Source organism: Cricetulus griseus, chromosome 2, assembly GCF_003668045.3.
Source record: "Cricetulus griseus strain 17A/GY chromosome 2, alternate assembly CriGri-PICRH-1.0, whole genome shotgun sequence".
NCBI classification, from domain to species: domain Eukaryota; kingdom Metazoa; phylum Chordata; class Mammalia; order Rodentia; family Cricetidae; genus Cricetulus; species Cricetulus griseus.
Window position 1 is genome coordinate 413,596,530 of NC_048595.1, and position 23,950 is coordinate 413,620,479.

General features: G+C 44.8%; 1 protein-coding gene across 2 annotated transcripts in view; it reads left to right on the forward strand.

Annotated features, from left to right (window-relative positions):
- Positions 1 to 23,950, forward strand: part of Cdk15 (cyclin dependent kinase 15) — a 99,422-nt gene that overhangs the window by 71,223 nt on the left and 4,249 nt on the right. For both annotated transcript variants that reach the window (XM_027396989.2, XM_027396990.2), the window contains exons 11-13: positions 3,904 to 3,952; positions 8,354 to 8,493; positions 22,084 to 22,226. In XM_027396989.2, the coding sequence (XP_027252790.1) occupies positions 3,904 to 3,952; positions 8,354 to 8,493; positions 22,084 to 22,193 (299 nt within the window). In that variant the 3' untranslated portion in view covers positions 22,194 to 22,226. The remainder of the gene's footprint in view (positions 1 to 3,903; positions 3,953 to 8,353; positions 8,494 to 22,083; positions 22,227 to 23,950) is intronic.

A 23,950-nucleotide genomic window follows, 5' to 3' on the forward strand; every position in this document is an offset into this window, starting at 1 on the left:
AAAACAAATCAAGGTAGATGGATAAGACTGAGAGCTACAATTTCAGCGGATGGAAACAGTCACAGGTTTCCAAAGAGAACACCAAGCCAGAGGCTGCTGGGAAGGGGCTGGGGGAGCAAAGTCCACCAGAGAAGGGAAGAAGCCGAGGAACAAATGAACAGTCTTACTATTCAAGTCTCACAACATGTACAGCAGGAAACCATAACTGAGGGTCACCCTGGTGATGGTTTGGATGAGAATGACCCTCATCAGCTTATGTGTTTGAATGCTTGGTCCCCAGTTAGTGTAACTGCTTGGGAAGGATTAGGAGGTGTTGCTCCTTGGAGGAGGTGTGTTACTGGGGACTGGGTTGAGGTTTCAAAAGCAAGCCAAACCCAGGGAGCTCCTGCTCTGGCACTGTGCCAGCCTCCTTGCAGTTGTGTTCCCCATCATGACGGCCATGGATTCCATTCCAACCCTCTGAAGTTCTAAGCCCCCAGTAAACTCTTCTATACTCTACCTTGGTCACGGTGGCTTAGCACAGCAAAAGAAAAGCAGCTACGACACCATGGTTGAAGTAACTTGCTGGAAGTCTCAATGATTTTGTTCTGTTGGCTGGAAGCTGGGATGTGATTGAATGAGGAACCATTCTTTTCTTTCTTTCCTTTTCTTTTTTCCTTCCTTCCTTCTTTCCCATCTTTCTTTTTGCTGGAGAAAATAGCAAACCGGTAGCAGGAAGTAGTTTGTAAATAAACACTAAACAATAGTCAAGACTCCAGACAGTCTTGTCTTTACTAGTTTATTTTCAATGTAGGCACAGGCTAGTGAACTGAGTAGCCTGATAGATAAGTAACCCCTTAGTTCCCACCAGGGCCACTAAACTGCTAGCTGCACCGTCCCATTTGATACCACCTGACCTTGGGAACTCAGTTTCAAGAGCTTTCTTGACCTTTTTACCCCCCTTTCAAGACAGGGTTTCTCTGTGTAGCTTTGGAGCCATCCTGGAACTTGCTGTGTAGACCAGGCTGGTCTCGAATTCACAGAGATTCGCCTGCCTCTGCCTCCCAAGTGCTGGGATTAAAGGCATGTACCATCACCACCCGGCTGCAATCATTCTTTTTACTCTACAATTTAGCTCTGTAAATAAACGTGTAATTGAATTTACTCTTGAAATTAAAACTAATAGTGTCATCCCTTGGAGTCCTCAGAGCATGATTCCACTGCCTAACACAATGTAAGTGCCATGTTAATAATTGTTAAAGTGTACTATTTAGTGTCCCCTAATAATGATAAAAAAAAATTCTGTATGTGTTCACTATAATTGCCCTAGCAATTTGCTTATTTGCTTTTTAATTTCTTGTTTGAGACAAGAGTCTCACTATGTAGCCCAGGCTGGCCCTGCATTATTTTGTCGTCCCCCTCTCCCCCCCCCATTTTAGGATTATATGTTTAAGTCCCTATGTCTGGCCCAGTAATTAAAAATTATGTACTTTTACAATTCATGATTGATTGGATGCATGGGGAATTTGTGGGTAGGAGCCTTCGGATATAGAAGGCTAACTGTATATTTTTTTGTTTAATTTTTTTAAGAAAATAAAGCCAGGCAGTGGTGGTGCACACCAGCATTCGGGAGGCAGAGGCAGGAGGATCTTTGTGAGTTTGAGGCCAGCCTGGTCTACAGAGTGAGTTGCACAGATAGGGCTACACAGAGAAACCCTGTCTCAAAAAAATCAATCAGAGAGAGAGAGAACACACACACACACACACACACACAGAGAGAGAGAGAGAGAGAGAGAGAGAGAGAGAGAGAGAATACATCAGCATGCAGAATGAGCCCCTCTAGCCCCAGTCACTTTTGAGTAGTCTTCTAGGTCTTTCTGGGTACCTACCAACAGGCACATGCCAGGGTTATCCAAGTGGCTGTCTGCCTAAGGGTAACTAAATCCTTAGCCATGATACACAGTCTTAGTTTATTCCACTAATATAGAATGTGGAAGAAGGGATTTTAAAAACCAAAACAATCATATTTTGGATCCAAGAAAAGGAAAGACCAGAAATGCCATCTTAAATTAGAGTTAAAATGTGTTTCCTTAGTCTGGATCAGAAGTTTGAGGCTGGTCTAAGCTCCTGTGTCAAGAAAGAAAAAAAGGAAGTGTGTTGTGTGTGTATGTGGGAGGAGGGATTTGATGAGCAGCATCAGTTGACGTCATCTACAACATCTCTTCTGGCCCTTACGCACATTAGACTTTCAACCACTATTTCTAGTTTGCTTGTTTGTCTGGGTCCCATAGGTAGTCTAGGCTGGTCTGGAACTCTCCACCTTCTTGCTCTTGCCTGCCAATTTCGGGGACCATAGGCATGTGCCCCACACCCAGAAGCCAATTACTAATTCTTACTTGTTTGTTTGTTGAAACCATCTCCCTTTTTAGCCCTTGGACTTGTGGTGACCCTCCTGCCTCTGCCTCCCAAGAGCTAGGAGAGTTAGGTGCTAACTCAATCAACTTGGGTTATTATTTCTAAAATTAAAAAAAAAACTCCTCTTTCATTGTGGTTTTAGTTTGGGCTGATACTAGTGTCATAATCAAAAGCAAAAGAGATTTGTGTATCCAAATATAAATAATATAGCATGTTCCAAATAACATTCCATTTTTTTACTATCCATTTTAAATTTTTTAAAGCTTAAAAAAACATTTTAAAGGTTGATTTTACTTTTTTAAATTATGGGGGCAGGAGGAAACAGCATGCACATGAGTGCAGGTGAGTACAAAGGCCAGAAGAGGGCAGCAGACCCACCGGGTCTGGAGTCACAGGCGTGTGAGCTGTCTGATGTGAATACTGGGCAAGTGCAGACAGCTCTTGCTTAACCACTGGGCCATCCTGCCATCCCTACAGATTCGTTTTTTATTATTTTTGTTTATATGCAGGCATTTATATGAGTGAGTGCCAGGTGTGTTTAGGTATCTCAAGAGGCAAGAGGAGAGCATTGGATCCCTTGGAGCTGGAGTTACAAGTCACTGCCAGCCACCCAGTATGGGTGCTAGCCACTGAACTCAGGTCCTCTACAAACGTAGCAATCACTCTTAACTGCCGAGCCATCTCTCCAGCGACGCCCCCTTAGAAATTTTTATTTGGGGTGTGTGTGTGTGTGAGTGTGTGTGTGTGTGTGTGTGTGAGTGTGTGTGTGTGTGTGAGTGTGAGTGTGTGTGTGTGTGTGTGTGTGTGTGTGTGTGTCCCCTTTTATTCTCCAAGGTGAATTATAAGCTCTTGGAGGGTAAGGGAGTTTCTTTGTATTCCTTGTATTCTCTAGCACTTGGCACACACTCTACACATGGCATATGCTTGTTAACTGACTATTTAACACATTGGTTTGTAAAAGTTGCCATACCAAAAGACCACAAACTGAGACACTCAAATAACAGAAATGCCTTGTTCCTTGTTCTAGAGTTTGGGAGTCTTAAAGTGTGGCATCCGCAGGGTGGGGACTGCCTAAAGACTGAGGTAGAATCTCTCCAGGAGTCTGTCCTTGGCTTGGAGAGAGCCATTCTCATCTTCCTTTGTGTCATCTTTTCTAATACATATCTCTCTGTCCAAAGTTTTCCATTTTATGAGGATCCTATAATTAAATTAGGGCCCACCCTAATAAGAATGTCACTTGGACCCTCTTTCCACTTAAGGTCCTATTCTATGATACTTTTTGTTAGGACTTCAACATACGAATGAGGAGGACACAAAATTCATGCTTAATAGCAGCTTTCAGTGAATCATAAACATTCCTAGAGGAGGCCTTAAAAGTCAGTAGTTAGCTTGCCTGCTTCTAGAATCCTCTTTTACTCCAAGCCAAGAGCATTTGGAATTTTAATAATATTTTTGGCAACCGATTGGAGGGTTGTTCTCGGTTTTAATGTTTCTCTGTGTTCCTTCCAGAATGGTTCCCGCTGCCTAAGCCTCAAAGCCTGCAGATTGTCTGGAGCAGGTAAGCGCCACATTGACCAGGGAGAAAGGGAGATATTTCCACAGACCTCAGTACGCTGAGCACCAGCCCCCAGCACCTCCATCTGAGTCCCAGAAGATGCCTCTGGGAGAGCCAGCCCCCTCGGAGGGTGTTAGTTTTTCTTTATGAACCATTTTACTTTCAGTGAGTTTGGTCATTAAAACTGTTTTGTGCCCCTCAACCATGCCCCAGGCCCCAAGAGCTGTAGTGTTGGCCTCCAAGAAAACCTAGTGGGTTTATTATTCTCTGACAGACAGAAACCAAATAACATCATTGAGTGGTCATTGGAGGGGGGACTTGATTCATGGAGGCCATGCTTTCCCAGGCCCTCTCAACATGGTCTCAGCTCAGACCAGGGCAGACTTCTATTACCAGCTTTCAACAAACCCCTAGTTTCTTTTGCAAAGTAAAACAGATAATAGAGACATTCCGGGAATAGCTAGCTAACTACACTGAGCCAGGCAGCTTCTGAGCGAAGAAGCACTCAGTGTTTTCGGACAATGACCAATTACAATAACCAGCATTATTTGATCTGAGAGTAATTAGCGGAGGCTCTGTTCTTTTTGCTTCAGTGAGGAGGCAAAAAGGGCAGTGAGCGAAACATCAGAGGCTGGGTAAAGGAGCTCAGATGTCAAAGAAAAACACTCCTGCAGGTGGGGAGAAGGCAAGTTTCCCAGCCAAGATCCCAACTGAACGTTGGAATGTTGGTCTTTGAATATGCAGAGTGGTTTAATCTAACCAAATGTGGCTTGATTGTGCCATATGTACCATTTGTACACTTTTAAAAGTTTAGAGTGAAAAACGGGGTACAAAGAATAAACATAGAGCCATAGACTGCCAGGGGATCTCTTATTGGGAGAGACAAGGCCCCCAAGATGCTCTTATTTTTCAAAGCACAGAATCCTGTGCCCACCCCCCCTATTTCGGAGTCATGTTCCCAGGAACTGTTGTTTATTATATCCTTTGTGATGTGCAAACTTTATTCACAATTACTGCTAAGCAAACACAACAGACTGTAGATTTATCACTTTATCATGACATTTTATTTTAATTTTTTTTGTTTGTTGCTTTTTGAGACAATGTTTCTCTGTGTGGCCCTGGCTGTCCTGGAACTTACTCTGTAGACCAGGCTGGTCTCAAACTCAGAGATCTACCTGCCTCTGCCTTCCAAACGCTGGGATTAAAGGTGTATGCCACCACTCCTTGGCAAGTTATTTTTACTACAAGCCATTTAATTGAGTGGCATTGGCAAATGAAAACTCACTTTTTATTTTTTTAGGTTTAGGGTATCAATGATTTTAAGATATCCATTCAAAAACCAAGTCAAAGCTGGCAGGAATTTCGTTCTAACCTTGAGTGCTCCTTGGAGTCCCTAGAATATCAATGATATGTTTTTGACATCCTAAGTAGGAGCTAGGTCAGCTCCATATTCTAAGCAGAGCAGTGCCATTTTTAGTTGTTTCAACTTTAATACTGAAATAAATGTCACCTTGTTCAAACAGTAACAGAAGGAGTGTTGGGCCCCCTGAACCCTGCCTAGAGATACTTGAATCTCTATGCTGTTCCACAGCTCCCCTCCCTTCCACAATCGGCTTTTTAAAACTCCAAACCACAAAGCAACTTAACACTCTATGCTGTTGGTGCTGCCACTGTCACGATTCTGCCACGGGCTTCCTGCTGTCACGCATTCTCCCCCATGTCTTTCTTTTAGCACCGAATAGGACTTGAATTCTCTGTGTCACCTGACTCTCCTGACTACATATCACCCACCTACTGCCTCTGCCCATTCCTGTGCTTCTGGCCTTTGCTCAGACTTCCTTTGTCCCTGCTTGGTTCCTGGAGCATTGCTAATGCAGTCGAGATTAGTCATGTACAGCTCTCAAACTGAAACCATTCCAAATTAAAGTAAATTGTTCAATTGCACTACCCAGATTCCCAGGGCTCAACAACCACATATGAACAGTGCCTACCATATTAGACTGAGTAAAAATAGGCCATTTCCATTGTTGTGGAAATTCTATTAGATGGGGTTGGTCTGTATTAGCACATGAGACAATTCTTGACTCTGTGGAAGACTAACGTTACATAGGATATGTGCCCCACCGTGCACTGATTGGGGGCTACATATTGTTACATTCGTTCTGAATGTGACATTCTGGTGTCAAACAGGAGGGAAGTGAGGCTTAGGGAAACTAGGTCATCTGGCCAGGGTCAGCCAGAAAGTCAGTGGAGGAACCAGGATTCATCTGCTGCACAGGATTACAACAGACTAACGTTGCAAGAAAGGTGAATCTAGAATAGCCGAGGTATCTCCAGCCTTTCTGCACCGTTCCTACAGAGGTGGGATGGAATTGTACAAGGGGCTAGAAATGAACCTTGCTGTGGATTTAATGGCAATCTCTTTAATGCGGGCCAAGTGTGTATATATTCCTGTTTTAGACTGGCAGGCAACTCAAGGACAGCTTTCCTAATTATTGTTTCTTCCTACTGATGGATGTTTCTTATTGTGGGGTCTATCACATCCTAAAGTGAGAGCAGTAGAAAAGTGGCCACTGTAACACTACACTTTCCCCTTTCTATGGATGCAAGAGAAAGCTGAGTACCCAGATGAATTTATGATAGGCTGCTTCACCCCCCACCCCCTGCCCGCCTACTGTGAGGGACAGTAGCAACAATAGAGGAGGAAGATTCTTATACTCAGAGGCAGGGTGTGCAAAGCAGTTAAAACTGCTGTCTCGCTCCTCCAAGAACAACAATATATATATATATATATATATATATATATATATATATGACATGTGCTGAGTGATGGGTTAGTAGCTACTGTTTTATGCAGTCACGAAGCCTGGACAGGGCATGTGGTGCATGGAAGATCAACCTACCAGTCTTCCTTCAGGCCACGGCAAGTAAGCAGGTTCCCTGGGATTTCCAAACATCTTTACCTTGTCTATGGAACAATTACTCTGGAGTTAGAGACTAATAACCTGTTTGTAGAGACAGATTTATGCCAGGCGTTGGTGGCACACTCCTTTAATCCCAGCACTCGGGAGGCAGAGGCAGGTGGATCTCTGTGAGTTTGAAGCCAGCCTGGTCTACAGAGCGAGTGCCAGGACAGGCTCCAAAGCAATACAGAGACAGATTTATATTTTAGGAATCAGATACCTGCAAATTTTTTATGCGGGGGGGGGGGGAATCAGACAAATCACAACTGTAGGACAAGACCGCCAAGATCCTTGCATCATGAGTGTCCAAGGAGAGAACATGCCTCTCCTTACTTCATGCTGATGTGTGGCTTTAACATTAAGCAAGCCCCTCTAGGTTTTATTTGACTGGTTCATTTGTGGCCATGCAATTCAATGAAGGATGTCAGGCTCCAGTCCTGACCATGCCCTCGCATTCCAGGTCAGGGATGAGGGCTGTTAGAACAAACAGTGTTTTAGATGGATAATTCAGCCTAAGATGACAAAATACTTTGGATAATTTATGATCAACAAGAAGATTCCAGCAGCCGGGAAGTCTGAGATGAGGGCACCAGTAGATTTAATGTCAGATGAGGACTCTGTGCTTCATACACGATGCCTTCTTGGCATGTCTTCACATGGTAGAAGAAATGAAAGGGTTCCCCAAAGGTCATCCAATGAAGGTACTGAGCCCATCAAGAAGGCTCTTCCCCTATAACCTTACTATCTCCCAAAGGTCAGACCTTCTAATGCCAAGACTTCAAACCTTCAGCCTAGAGGAGGGCCTTTTCCTTCAGTGTGTTTGTGGGACAGCTTGGTGGGTAGGTTTTGCTTGGTGCCTCCCAGAACCAGCCATCTGTTAACATGTGATAGCTGTTCAGTAAACATAGTTGCTTTCTACAACTTGATTGGGTACCTGGTTATTGCCACCGCCCAGCTCCATCTCAAGAGGAACCAAGGAAATGTCTTAGCTGATAACCCTGGGACTGAGCTTCAGAAACCCTGTTAATATATATTTCCACCCTGCCTCCACTCTCCAGATTGTCTCCCCCATCAGGAAGGACTCTATGCTTCCTGTCTTTGGTACCCAGAGCCTGGAACGCCCTGCCAACTGGGCTTTCCTGCTTGGTGGGGGCTGCAGTGTCCCTCCAAGAAGAAGCCTTAATAATATAGTTCTGTTTCTAGAATCACAAATCTGTATCCTTTGCGTGCATACAGAGACATTGTCTCCCTTCCTCCCAGTGACAGGCCACGTAGGAGTTTTGGTGTTGGGTTATTTGTTCACTTGCCATCTGTTTTGGTGGCCCAGGAAGGACCTATTTGAGACATGTTAAGCCTTGTCACTTAAGCAGTTTTTAATCTGCTCCCTCTTCCAGAATAGCAGCCTCTAGAGCAGCTTTGGTTCTTCCCTCTACTTTTCTAGGTTGGGTGGAGTTCCTGAAGCTGAAGACCTGGCCTCCCAGATGCTAAAAGGTTTCCCTAGGGACCGAGTATCAGCACAGGAAGCACTCGTTCATGATTATTTCAGTGTCCTTCCATCCCAGTTGTACCAGCTTCCTGATGGTAAGTGTGTGTGTGTGTGTGTGTGTGTGTGTGTGTGTGTGTGTGTTCACGCACGCGTGCATATGCAGCAAGTCTCATCTTGCGTGTTTCCCCCCAACACTGAAGAATCATAGAGTCTACAACCAGAAGTGAAGTCAGAGGTCAATTTGCTTTCCAGAAAGAAGCAAAGGGGCCCAGTCTCTACTGAGCTTTGAGTAAGATTCTGTAAAACCCGGAAGCACGGTAGGCAAAGGTGACAAGGACCTCCTTGTTGTGATGCAAACCTTCCCCCCACACAAGCATATGCTTAGAAATTGGAGGAGATGAAAGTTGCCTCTGAGGTGTTTGCTTTAGCGAGCATCTGCCAGGAGAAGCAAAACCAAAGTTTCTAACAAGCTGCTTCTCCCTTCCAAGAGAGTAAGACGAGAGGTGACATGGATATGTCAGGAAGGAGAGATGGGCCCTTCTTGATTGGTAACACGATGCCGCAGAAGGAAGCTGGGAGGTTGGGCGCTGGGGTAAGGAAAGTGCCCTCCCAGGAGAGGCGCCCACTGCAAACACGGGTTACCCTGAAACCAGCCTTGGCTGCCTGCGCCTGAAGTCATCCTCCAAATCTGAAATCTGCCGTGGGGGTCACGTGGCAGGAGCTCTACTTGGGTTTCTCAGACTGTGGCCAGGAAGGGCTCTGAGGAGGATGTGGGTGGTGCGGTCAAGGCCTGGGCTGCTGAGGGCGGGCTGGGGAGAATATCCTTAGGTGAGGTTTCTTTGAAAATATCCCCACTCAGTGGAAAATCATTGTTTGAAGTCCTGAGCCAAAGAAAAGAAAGCTAAGCAGGAAGGCTTGGGGGGTCAGCCTGGGAAGAGGGGACCGGGGTGGACGTGGGGTGAGAGTGGGGATGGGGTGTACTGGGGAGCAGGGCTAACGGCCCGCCAGGAGGCATAGGCACAGCCTTGTCCAATTGCCAGGCTTCCTAAACACAGCTTCCCTGGACCTCAGACATTGTTGTGAAATAGCCACCAATCTCTTAGTTTGGGATTATTGTGGAGTTTTATTATTAAAGCGAGTCACTTAAGTTCTCTAAAAATAACCATCATCGTGCATCTGAGGTTAATATCTTACTTAACCCTGTGAGAAGAGGCAGCCATTAGAATTTATTAAAGCTGCCATTAAGTGTCAAGAACACATGGATTGCTATAAAAAGTTGAGGAAAACAAGAAACGTGTCCTTGGCCTGGAGGATCTTAAGGAGTGGGAGGAAAAGAAGGTGATGAAGGGGAAACGGGGCACCCTCTACACATATTAGCACAAATCATATCAAAGCAGCTGAAATCTGCTCTAATCGGCCACAGATGTTCAGGGGCCACATGTGCTGAAGGCAGCTATGGAGAAATGAGGATAATTCAGGAGCGACGGAGGAGCCTGAGGAGAATCAGGAGGGGGGTTGCAGGGAGGTGAGGGATGGGGTTGGGCAAGTGGGTCAAATGAAGGACATTGCAGTCAAGCTATAGCTCGCACCCATTTCCCGGCACCTGTGCCTCGTATGGGTCCACCCTACCTGTCCCGTTATGCTCTCCTCTTTCTATCTGTGCCTACGATCCTTCCCTCTCAACACCTAACCCTACTACATCTCATACTGTGCTTGTTTGGCTGCACACACACCCACTCACCTCTCACTCCTTAAAGAAATGTTCCCTGTTAGCTTCCTGTGGAGCCTATTATTCTGGACACTGAGAACTGCTGAGATCTTCAAGGTTTTCTGGGCACCAGCTTTTTAATTAGGAAGCAACAGTCACTATCCAAACCGTTGTGTCCCTAGGAACTTGGATTTTGATTCTCCCTAGAAATCTGAAGCAAAGCTATCAACCGACAGACTGGTGTATACACTATCTAAAGGTGTGTGTGTGTGTGTGTGTGTGTGTGTGTGTGTGTGTGTGTGCACAGGTGAGAGAGAGAACAATCTGTATTCCTTCTCTGTTCACCCTGCTGCAGAGCCCAAATCTACTTTGACACTTTGAGAAAAATGAAAAGATGGAATCTTGCAGGAGCCTGCCTGTGCTGGGGGGAGATGAGGAGTGCTCGCAGCAGGAGGGAAGTTGACTTTTCTTTATACATATAGGGGTTTTTCCATGCAGAGTTTAAATTATGCCTGATAAAAGGAGTTTCGTGGATGTTTCAGTTCTTTCAAATTCTCCTGGCTTCCTCCCAATTAAATGAGGTTTGTCAAAGCCACAGGGCTCTGCTGGCTGCTGCCTCGGCGGACAAGCACTTCCTGCAGCGACATCTCCAATCCCTGAGGGAGAAGATGAAAGGGCCAGCGCCAAGAGACAGGGAAGAGGGGTGCGACTGTGTGTATGTGCATGCATGCATGTGTATGTGTATGCGTGCTTGGGGCAGGTGTAGAAGTACACACGGACAGATCGACATTAGGATGTGAGGCAAGTAGGTGGGAAGAACAAAGGTATTGGGAAATTGGAGAGGAAAATGGAGAGAAGCCCCCAAGCTGTCTGTGTATCTTCACAACAGTGGCCCTGACCAAGGGCGCATCCTCCTCTAAGGGCTGCATTCCCTGGCCTGGGCACCACCTCAGCCTGCTTTTTCGTTGCCCCTGGCAAAGAGCCATTGTTAGCAGTCTGCTCTGCAGACAGCCCCAGTGGATAAGCCCAGCTCTGAACCTGCAGGGACAGAAAAATCTCCATTGCTGAGGTGGGTTGCCACAGGCATGAGAATTGTACAAAACTAAGATGTGTTCTTCTGAGTGGTGTGTGAGGAGAATTACTTTGTTGTAATTAGAGAGATTGTGCATTTTACCATGGACCTGTCTAAGGGCTTATATTTACATCAGTTTATTCTGGTTTTATTCTGGTCACAGGATAACAGAGTTGTCACTTTAAAATATATTCTGTTTCCCCTTTGATCTGAAAGATGCCAGCTCTTATTGTCTGGCCTCTGAAGAAGACAATTAAGCATGAAACTTGTAAGTGGAAAATATATGGAGACCAGGGGACAGCCCAAATCCTCACAGAAGACTGCTGTGAGACGTCCCACAAAATCAAAGCTGCCTGTCCATCTGTGCCCATTTTCATCAAGCTGAGTCTCCAACCACACTTTCCCTGGGTTGTGGCAGTAAGTTTAGAGTCACTGATCAAAGGTGATTTGTCATGAAAACCTAGGAATTCCAGGATTAGTTCCCATGTGGAGATCTCTGCTAAACAGGAAAGCAGCAATGTGAGAATGTCTGCCTGTGGGAATGTCTGCCAAGCTCTGACGTTTTCCCTCCTTGACTCTTGAACACCTGAAGAAACATTTGTTGAAGGAGAAATTATTGGTAGTCCCTCTCAAAACACACCCATCAGCAAGCTAATTGCTTTTGCAGATGGCCAGGGAGTAGCTCTCCCCACTCGGGCACCAGCTCATGGCCACACTTGTGGTCCCCATGGCTAAGCCAGCAGTGCAGGCCGTCAGCTGGGGCAGCAAGGGCCTAAAATTAGGCCCTTGGCAGCTCTCTAGTCTCAGCTGCAGGTTCAGCCTCTTTGCTTAATTCCCTTTGCCCTCAGTGTGAACTTGGGCTCTGAGAAAGGAACACCAGTTAGCCATTTGGGAGTGGGGGAGTAGAAAATTATTAAGCTGCCCCTTCTGGAGACGCTCCTTCATTTCTTACAGGAAGCCATCAAACGTTACCCTCACAAAGTTAAGACTGATTTTGGAAGCCCGCCATTCTTAGTACACATACTGATGCACAAGGGTATTTTTTTTTTAATCTGGGCTAGTAAATGCCACATGATTTAAGTGTCTGGTCCTTGAGCCACGGGCCATGGCTCTTGGTTGTCAAGACATCAAAGGCTCTCACTCTCTCTGTCTCTGTCTCTCTCTCTCTGACTTGTTTTCTATCCTAATCCGGGTTTGAGCCAGTCTCTACCATTTCTTCCTGTCCTTCCTGGGCTAAATCCCCCTTTCTCCTTTAAAATAGATCCTGGAATCTTAGAAAAAAAATATCTAGAAGTTTAAAAGCTTGACATATCTCACATACTTTGGTAGATAGAATATGCTACTAGCTCACAAAGGTGGAAGAGCACAAAGCGCTTCCCTCTGCCTTCCCTCCCACCCTCTCATGCCTCCACTCTGAGAGCTCTCTTACTGCCCCATGAACACCAGAGCCTTACTTTGCTTTGCTCCAAAAAGAAATTCAAGTTCTCTTATAACATCATGTCTTTACCCATTTGAGGATCTTGTGACGTCACGTCACTGTTCAAAGTCACTTCTGTCATCTAGGTTTCTGTAATTATTTTTGAACGTGTGTGTGTGTGTGTGTGTGTGTGTGTGTGTGTGTGAGAGAGAGAGAGAGAGAGAGAGAGAGAGAGAGAGAGAGAGAGAGAGAGAGAGAGAGGCCTATGTGGGAGTTGACCTAGGTATCATTCCTTGGGAGCTGTCAACCTTGGTTTTTGAGATGGGAGACAGGACACTGGGATCTGGAGCTCACCAGTTAGGCTAGGCTGGTTAGCAGACATGCTCCAGGGATCCGCCATCTCCTCTCCAGCACTGGCATTACAAGCTCTTGCCACCATGATTTTTACAGGGATGAATGCTGAGGCTGGAGCTCAGGTCCTCATGCTTGCACAGCAAGTGTTTTTCTGTCTAAAACAGAGCCCCTGCTCGTTCCTCCTCCTCCTAACCCAGGACCTCATAAATGCTAGGCAAGTACTCTACCACTGAACCTTACCCTTAGGTTTAATTTCTTTAACTGCCCCCCCACCACATACATATCAAATATACATTTTGTGTCCCCCACATTTTTAGACATTGGGTTTTATTGTTGTATTCTGAAATTCTTCCAATTTTTGTCTCCAAGACTCTGGACACAGCATAAAGTCAGGTTTCTAACATAGTGGGTAAATTATGTTCTAATTCATTGATCAAAGATTTACTGAGTGTCTATTAGGTGTGATGTCGAAGAACAGAAAAATGAGTGAGGCGTGGACTTTATCCTCCAAGAGCTTACAGTCCTTAAATCAATGAAGCTGATAGTGGACAGCTACAGGTCAGCTGGCACATGCAAAATGCTCTGAGTGTTCAGAGGTTAATGCCACTGTGGAGAGCCAGGATAACTGCAAGTAGATCTTGAATGGTAATGAGTTGGGGGGTGGGGAATGGGGAGATGGCTCGATGGGCATGAGGTTTTCTGTGCAAGAATGAGGACCTGAGTTCAAATCCCAACACTCAGATGGGCAGTGGTGGCACACACTTTTAATCTCAGTACTTTTAAGAGGCAGAGGCAAGCGAATCTCTGTGAGTTCAAGGCCAGCTGCTCTATAGAGAGAGTTCCAAGACAGCCAGGGCAGTCACACAGAGAAACCCTGTCTCAGAAAAATAAAAATCAAAAACTCCCAGCAGTCATGTGAAAGTGGGGTATTGCCTGTTATCTTATCATGGGAGGAAGCAGGTGGATCACAGGGGTGAGGATGTGGGGGAAGCCGGTGGATCCCAAAAGCCTGCTGGTCAGCCAGCCTAGCCAAAAAGCTTCAGGCTCAATAAAACCCTGTCTTAAATACTAAGGCAAAGAGTAACTGATCAAGACATGCAGCATCCTTCACTGGCTTCTGTGTACACATGGGCATGGGAAACACACACACACACATATACACACACATACATACAGATATACACATGAATACATCACACATACACACACACACATACATACAGATATACACATGAATACATCACACACATAGACACACACACACACACACACACACACACACACACACACACACACACACACATATGTTGCTGGAGTTTCTTCCAGCCTGGTCCCACAGCTGCTTCAACCCCAAATAAACACACGGATGCTCTATTAATTATAAAACTGTTGACCGATGGCTAGGGCTTCTTATTGGCTAGAGCTCTGTCTTTAATTATTAACCCATAACTACTAATTTATGTATTTCTACATGGCCTTATCTTACCAGAGAACACCTGGTGTGTCCTATTCTCCTGGTATCTACATGGTACCTCTTCATGGTCTCTCTCTGCCTATCTTTCCCAGAATTCTCCTCATCCCTCCTATCTTCCTGCCTCTATTGTCCAAACAGTGTTTTATTAATCAACCAATAAGAGTAACATATATACAGAAGGACATCCCCCGTCTCACACACACACACACACACACACACACACACACACACACACACAAAAGGTGATGAGTCTTGGTGGTTAGGACCAAGGCAATCAAAGGAACGAAATGGGGTATACTTTTCTGGGTGGAGTGCAGGGTCATATATACCCTAGGCTAACCTTGAATTTACTAGGTAAGAATGACCTTGAACTTCCGATCCCCAAATTATAGGCAGGTCTACCACACACAGTTTATAAGGTGCTGGGACATGCTCAGCAAGCACTGTTTACTAAGCTGTGTCCCTAACCCTGTCATGTCCCTCAAGAGTCTTCAGAGTTGCCTTCCTTGAGTAACCCTGGCAGGGTCTTGAGGCTAATACATCACACTTTTACCCTCCTCATTACATGTGGTGTTCTTGCAACAGTTTCAACATTTTAAGCGTATGCTAAGGAAGCTCATTGTGAGCTCCTGTATGACTTCAAGTGCTTCTGTTTATTTCTTTTTTTAAAAAAAAAAATTATTGTATGGGTATGAGTGTTTTGGCGGCATGTCTGTGTGTGCACTGTGTGTGTGCCTGGTGTCCACACAGGCCAGAAGAGGGCATTGGATCCTCTGAGACTAGAGTTACAGGGAGTCCTCTGGAAGAACAGGAAGTTCTTACAACCACTGTGCCATTTCTCCAGTCCCTGTTTGTTGTTTTGTATCTAGTGGACTGAAAGTTTAGCTAGAATATGCTTGAGGCCAGGTTTCAAAGTCTGGAGGTGTGATGAAGAGGGGAGGGAGATTCTAAATCGAGCTGGCTTCTCTATGCCCTCCCCCATCTATTTATTTGTTTGTTTGTTTATATGAGCTAGGACCTTACTGTGTAGCTATGGCTGACCTGAAATTTACTGTGTAAACCAGGCTGGTGTAAGCCACCACAACAGGACCTAAAACAGTGTTAACATAGACCATTCTCTCTAATATTTATTTGTGTGTGTGTGTGTGTGTGTGTGTGTGTGTGTGTGTGTGTGTGTGTGTTGATTTGTTGTTCCTCATGATAGCTCTTCACCTTATTTTTTGAGACAGGGCCTTTCACTGGGACTTGGGCCTCACAGATAAGGCTAGACTGGCTGACCGGTAAGACTCAAGCATCTCCTTATTTCTGCTGTCCTCCCTGGGGCTGGGATTACAGGCCTTTAACACCGTGCCTGACTTTGATTTGAGTTCTGGGGGTCAAACTTGGGTCCTCATGTTCATACAGCAAGAGTGTCACAGACTGAACCATCTTCCCAGCCCCTTCTCCACTCTTCACATTGCTTATTGAGCAGTATTTTCTAAGCAATCAATTAGGAAGCAAACTAAGGACCTATGAGATGTTTCAGTGAGTAAAAGTGCTTCCTGCTAAGCCTGAGGACCTGAGTTCAATCCCTGGGATTGACTCACGTGGTAGAAAAAGAGAACTGACTCCTTCAAGTTGTCCTCTGAATGCCACACAAGTGCTGTGGTCCCAGCACACCCACTCGCACACACACCTCAGGAACACATATGCAAAATAAATAAATGTAATGAAAAATTGAAAAAAAAATAAAAGAAAGCAAAGATAGAAGTATCTAATATAAGACATTTAGTTACTTTCTTCTTTTAAAGTTGTCCCCCAACACATTCTCATACATTAGAGGTGGAGACTGTTTACAGTGTTGCATAGATTTTTGTTGCTAGGAGATATGTCAATCCACCAATCCTTCAATGGCACCGAACCTTTAAGTTGGTTAAATTTGCCTATGTCACAGGCTCAAAGAGTAAAGACAAATCATTCAGGAAAGAGTAGGACCTTCGACAGGTAAAGGACCATCAAGGCTGCTTATCTTACACCTTCATCACAGAGAAATGTCATTGATACCAGGGAAGAATCCCGAGTCACTTTTGTGACTTGGCATCTGTGTACTTTAGGTAGGTCTCATTCAACTGAGGCTGGAATTAGTACTCTCATAGTACAGATCAGAAAATTGGGGCTGCCGGGGTATGGTGGAGCATACCTATGATCTCAGTACTCAAGAGGCTGAGGCAGGAGGATTGCACGTGTAGGATTAGTCTGGCCTACCTAGGAAGATTGACTCAAACAAAAAAGGAATGGAAATTGGGACCGAGAGTAAAATCACACAGCTGTTAAGTGGAAGAGCCAAGGTTTGACTTCACATGAGACTCCCAGCCCATTCTCCTCCCCAAAATTCACTTCACACACAGACCTCACAAGAATGTTATAGCAAAACTGTCTAAAAGCCAAGGTGCATTCTCAGTGCCTACGCCTGTTGCTGCTCTGCTAACTGTAAAACCTTTCTGGGAAAGGTTCCACAGTCCCCAAGTTGCATGTTTCACACCTCCATTTCATGTCATAGAAATCCACACCCAGTGCCACCTTCTCCTGGGCAGTGAGGTCCGAATACCTGCTATTTTTACTCACTCTTTCCTTTTATGATAGCACCCACAAACACCCTGAGGTCTTAAGATTTCTTACTCAGGGATGGTTATTGTTTTTGTTTCACTCTATAACTGTTTTTGCAAGAAAAATAAGCAGCAGATGAAAATAGGGGAAAGACATAAAATAGCAATTTACTCTGGAGGAAGCAAAAACAGCACACTGTCAAGTGGAGGACAGCTTCTGTGGGGGTAGAGTAAAGTAACTGTTAAATTAGGGTTTGGTTTGTTTTGTTTTCCTTTTACCCAGTGACTCCCAGAAGGTGACAATCAAATGATTCTCTGTTGATGGGAGTGTAGATCGGTGACTGTGACTTCCATCAATATCAGATCCAACCAACATTATGTATGAGGAGTTACACAAAACTCTCATAATAGAGATACTTTTATCCCTGAAATTACCTGGCTAAACAATTGAGCAGCTTAAAAAAAAAAAATAATCAAACAAGCCAGGCAGTTAGTTGCAAAACAGTTTGGAGGCAACCTGGGTCACATAGCAATGCCATCTTTCAAAATGGAAGGGGGAGAGGGAAAGAATAAAGGACAGAAAAGAGAGGGGAGAAAGGAGGAAAAGGAAGAAGAGAAAAGCCAGTTGGCATGGTGACAAATGCCTTTGACTCTAGCACTCAGAAGACAGAGGCAGGTGGTTCTCTATGAGTTCAAGGCCAGCCTGGCCTACATAGCAAATTTCAGACCATCCAAAAATACACAGTGAGACACTGACTCAAAAACCAAAACCAAGAATACAAAATGGCACATTATACTCTACTTATGAAAGTTATTTGCATATGAACAAAACTGAAAGTTAAAATAGAGAATAAAAATGTTGTAGATCATTTTCCCTCCTTTTCAGAATTTTCTTTAATGTTGGTGATATCATATCCTTGTTTTAACAAGTCAGACCAAAGTGGCACAAGGGTTCTAAGCTCAGGACTGAGAATTAAAAATCTATGTTTTCTGGGTACCCCCCTCCTTTCCCAAAAAACCAGATGCACCAGTGGCCTTCATAAGCCTTGATTTTTCCATCTGCACAGTGGGTTAACACTAGGTTCCTTTTTATCCCAGAATGAACTGAACATTTACAAAACCTTCAGCTCACTGAATACAAGGGTTTGTGGAAGTGTGGCTCTAGGAGAGGCAAGATGGAGAGGGAAAGACAAATAGGGACTAATTAACTTTAAAAGGGAAGATTATCTGCCTTAATGGGAGGTGTGTGTGTGTGTGTGTGTGTGTGTGTGTGTGTGTGTGTGTGTGTGTACCAGGCCCTAGTCTGAGTGGTAAGTGTACTCCATGTTAGTTAGCAACTTCCATTTAAGGTACTCTGTGATCCCTTGGGCTTTGAGGATATGAAGCTGCCATGCATACACATGAGCTAGGATTTTGGTCTTCTTTGCAGAAGGGTGCACTCTGAATAATCGCACACAATAAGCAGTTTTAGCAGATGAACTGATGATGTGTAAGAATGGTGAAGCATCCATGTGATGAGGGAAAGAGCAGGACATTTTGCAAGGCTAGTTTAATTTCCAAGTTCTTTGTAACTCCGGCTCTCTCCTTCAGCCAGTACCAACAAGGGAGATTTGATTATCTTGTTTCCTGTGAAGGTTATTCAGCCCCCAATCCCATTAAGTCACTTTCTGCACTCCAGTGCACCGGCCTTCCCCAGGTTATCAGTGTAGGGAGAGTAAACGGAGACTCTGGGATCCGATTTCTAAGGAAGAAAGTCAAAGCGGGGTCTGAAAGGGGTGACAGCCAACTGCCAGGAGCTGAGGAACTCAATTAGACTGAGAGGCAACTATCTCATTATCTCCTCTGAAGTGATCTAAATACAGAAGAATCTAAAAAGTTTTAAGTAAACTTGTCTTCCCGACAGTCTAGATGACTGAATTTCCTTCTCAGAAAACTTCTGAGCACCCACTTTCGTATTTATTTATTCTAAGCGCAAAGCAGCTGCGATAATTACGCTGTCAGATTCACTAAGCTAATGAGCAGTCACTGGAGTGGAAGGGCTTGCCTTGCTGAGATTACCGAGGGAGAGCCGTCTACTGCCTTCCCCTCTTCTCCCCTTCCCTTTCCATCTCTTTCTTCCCTGCTTTTTCGTTTTCTTTTACAGTGAGTTAGGAAGGAGAGTCTGGCAGTCCAAGGCCAACTTGAATCCTTTTGATTAGATTCTCAGTCTCTCAGTCTCTCTCTCTCTCCCCCTTTCTCTCTCCTTCTCCTACTCTCCCCCTCTCCCTCTCTTTTTTCTCTCTCTCACTTCCTCCCTCTCTCCCTCTCCTTTCTTCTTTCTCCCCTCTCCTCTCCTCCTTTCCCTACCCGCCCTCTCTTCCCCTCCCCCCTCCTACATCCCCATCCCTACTTTCAAGGAGCAAAGAAGCCTCAGGGAAGCCCAAGCTTTTCATGCCACTGTCTCCAAGGTCTGACAAGGTTTCTTGTGGAGACAAACTCTTAAATCAGCTGGTATTTGAGTTTACAGTGTTGTCTGTAAAGAGTACACACTGTTCACTTTAGCCGTTTAACTGTTTATGCTGTGATGGGAGCTAAAGGAGAGTACACAAGGGCATATGCTAGTATCCCTGTGAAAAATGTCTTATTCAGATCAGCAAAAACTTACCCTGCTCCCCATGCCAGCTTGGCAAATCTATAATTCCAAACCAAAGATGTCAGAAGCACAGGTTTCCCACAGCATCGAAGCAGAGAAGTCCAGGCCAAGCAAGGCAGGGCTGACAGCATGGTTTCTTTCTTCTCATTGGGTGTGAACAGCTCCAAGCAAACAGTATCATTAAGACATTATGTGCCTCTGGTGTGCCAAGCACAGGAGCTCTGTCTCTCATACATATTGAGCTATTTGGAGCAACCCAGGCTCCTGCAGATTGTGAGCCTGCAAAAGCAATGCCTGGGTGGGAAGGATTCTGTAAGCAACTACTGTCACATGCCTTGCTGAACTGAGTCTCCTATGTTGCTCTGCTCATGACCCCAACAATGACAACTGTTCAGTGCCTCCTGCATGTCAGGAACTGTGGAAGGTGTCCTGAACATGCTCATGTTTTTTAGCTCACAGCAATCTTCTGGGAAGTTTTGTTTTCCTCTCATGCAAATGAGTCCCTTAACTGAATGTTACCTTTGGAAGACCTTGGCCCATCACTCTACTGAGCGCACTCAGAGACAGTGGGTGTGTGATAAACACAGGCATCTCTGGAACTGCAAACTGCCAGGGTGCCCAACCAATCAGATACAGGCCATCCATGATCAGCAATGTTTACATTTAAGAGCCATGTGCAGTCAGTAGGAACCCTAGAAGGGGCCTTCCATGACCATGGGTCCCCTGATTGTAGAATCTATCACTTTCAGATTCAGACAACCCCACATATTCAGGGGACCATGAGCTTAACATGGGCCAACTTTTCTCTTGTGTGTAACTGTTTATACAGTGTGTACCACATTAGGTGTGATGGGCAATCTGGAGACAATTTAAAGGACACAACATTGTGTGTGTGTGTGTGTGTGTGTGTGTGTGTGTGTGTGTGTGTGTGTGTAATATGCGCACATACAGTTCTGCTTTACATGAGAGACTTAGAATCATTTGGCACATACAGTAGTCCTGGAACCATGGCACAAGGGATGACTTTGTACCAAGTTTTGATCCATTTGGGGGTCTAGTGATGTACTCTCTCCTCACAGGGTGGTGGCAGATTGGTACATGTTCCCAGTCTCACAGTCTCAAGGGAAACAACCAGCTCTACTGTGTACAGTGTTGCTAAGCTCTGATGTTCCACAGGTTAGGTGTGTTAAATGCTTGTTGTTGTTACTGTTTTGAAATGGGGTCATATTAAATACATTTTTGTATTTGTTTATGTATATGGGCATTTTACCTGCATGTATGTCTGCGTACCAGAAGAGGGCATCAGATCCTGTAGGACTACAGTATAGACCATTGGAAGCTATCATATGGGTGCTGAGAATTGAAGACTTCTGAAAAAAACACTGGTGTTCTTAGTCACTGAGCCACCTCTCAGCCCTTTTAAATGCATTTTTAATGGAGCTGGAGAGATGTCTCAGTGGTTAAAAAAAAAAAAAAGCTATTCTTCCAGAGAACCAGTTCCTAGGTTTGATTCCTAGCACCCACACCACAGCACATAACTGTCTGAACCTCCAGTCCCAAGGGATCCAATGCCCCATTCTGGCCTCCACGGGTACTGCATGCATAGTACACAAACATACATGCAGATAAAGCACCCATACACAGAAAATCAAGTTTACATTTTTGGTGTATGGTATCTGTTATCTTTCTTTTGTGCTGGGGATTGAACCCAAGGACTTCCAGTGGTTTACCAGGATATATCCCATGGTAAGTCAAGGAACATCTGTCTGTGGATAAGGATGAAGGCACCACAAAAAGATATTTTAAATAGTTCTTTTTTAATTCATCAAATTCATGCCTTAGCTCTCTTTAGAGCAGTGATTCTTAACTTTCATGACGTGGCGACCTTTTAATACAGTTCCTCATAATAACCCCCAACCATAAAATTATTTTCTTGCTACTTCATAACTGCATTTTTGCTGTTATGAATCTCAACATAAATATCTGACACGCAGAATATCTGGAATATGGATTATCTGGTATGTAACCCCAAAAGGGTCGTGACCCACAGGTTGAGAGCCATTGCTCTGGAGACTAATGTTATCTGACAGGGTTAACCTTCCACCGTGTATTCAGCCCCATGCGATGTTCTTTGACTGTCCTTGTTGGGACTGCAGTCTAGACTCCTTGGCATGACCTTCTAACTCTTCACCATGGGTTCCAGACCCTTCCCCAGTTTCACCCACTAGTGTTCTTTTGGTGGATATGTACTGAACTGAATTAAATAGGGAGCCCTTGACAACTAGTAAAGATTTGGTAAAGTAAGTCACCCCTGAGTTAGTATAAATTATTAGTAAGTCTGCCTATTTTGACATCTCTTTGGGTAACAGATATTACAACAGGCAGACAAAATATATGTACTGTGAACTAATATATTGATGCTTTTCTCTTTTCTTCCCTACAGAAGAGTCTTTGTTTGCAGTTTCAGGAGTGAAGCTAAAGCCAGAAATGTGTGACCTTTCAGCCTCCTACAGGAAGGGTCACTACCTAGCCGGGTTTAACAAATGTTGGTGAAAATAAAAGGTGGAGTCATCCAGATCTTTGCAGGTAAGTAAGCAGTCCCAGAATGGACACATGATCACCGCCTGCTGGAGGGGACACTGTTCACCTCTGTCTACCACTCCTAGGACAGCCTCTTCAGAACTCCATTTCCTACGCTGGGGAAGAGGTGAGGATGCCCTTGGCTGCTACTTCCACTCCTGGAGCTGTAGTGGGCTCCTGAGTCACTTGCGAGGAGTTCCACCAACACTGGTGGAACAGCGCCTCAGCGACGTCATTTGCCTTAGCTAGGTAGCCCTTTCTGTTAGTTGGCAAGACATACCAGAGCTCACAGTGACCAACGGACTCCCTTTCCCCCAAGCCTGAGAGGTTTCCTGGGGTATGGGCTATTAGGTGCTGAAGTGGCACTGTTCCTGCTCAGCCACGATGCTTTGCCACCTTTTCCCATCTGGTGGTGAATTATCTTCTCAGGCAATCTCAAGGAGTAAAAGGTACTATGATGATTTTCCCAGATCTACCATAGCCTAAAAGGGTTCTGCTGGCAAGCACAGAAGCCTGGTGGGACACTTCCCAAAGCCAAGAACAGACACCCCTCTGTGTCTTGGGAGGGCCTCCTACACCATCTCTGCCTTGAGTGCAAGGGACAGTAATCTAGAGAGAGTTAAAGTGAAACCATGTGCAGGGCCCTCCAGCCCTTTAGGTGTCCCTGGGAAGATTCCAAACCATAATAACTATTTTACGATTGGGCCACCCAGTTGGCAACCACAGATTGGTCATGTCTCCTGGGTGGAAACCACTGGCATATCCCCGGTGTGTGCACCCCAGTGTCACTCACATGGCATTTTCCAGCTCTTTGTGACTTTCTCTTGGGTCTTTATTTCTGACTCTAATGATTTAAAGGTGTCTATGCCTCAAAGATGTCTGTTTTCTGGCTCTTCAGCAATGATTTGTCTTCAGAGAATATTTATAATTACAGCTGTTCCCCAGAGCATTTTATGAAACACCTAGGTTTGTATCTTGACAATCACAATGGGAATTAGAATTAGCAATATGATCATGGTATTTCCCATGCAAAACATTTTCTAGGGCAGAGAGTTTTTCTGTTTTTGTTTTGTTTTGTTTGCTTGTGCCATTTCAGACTACCTAGTTGAGAGCAGCATGAACCCAAACTACAATCCCCGAAGTGAAAAGTTAGTCCCTCACATAGCTATCAAAGAGGCCATTCCCTCTTGAACTGAAGACAGAACCCACAGCCGGGTGTGTGCTACACAAACACTCAATACACTTCCCTATCAAAGATAAGACCAACAGGAATGGCCTTGAATGCCTGTCTGCCTTAGTGTTACTATTATTTCTATTCTTGTTACAGACTCATCCTGCTTTTTAAATTTATTTAAATTTTATGCCCCCCCCCAACAACAAGAAAAACAGCCACGAGGAGACAGCACACGCCTTTAATCCCAGCACTCAGGGGGCAGAGGCAGGTGGATCTCTGTGAGTTCGAGGCCAACATAGTCTACGGAGCCAATTCCAGGACAGCCAGAGCTGTTACACAGTAAAACCCTGCCTCAAAAAAAAAAATAATAATAATTTTGTTTGTTATGAGTGTATGTCTCCTGCAAGTATGTGTACCACATGCAAAGCCTGGTACCTGAGGAGGCCAGCAAAAGGCATCAGATCCCTAAACTGGAGTGACAGACAGTTGTGAGCCAGCATGTAGGTGTTGGGAACAGAACCTGGAGCCTCTGCAAGAGCTGCAAGTACTTTTAACC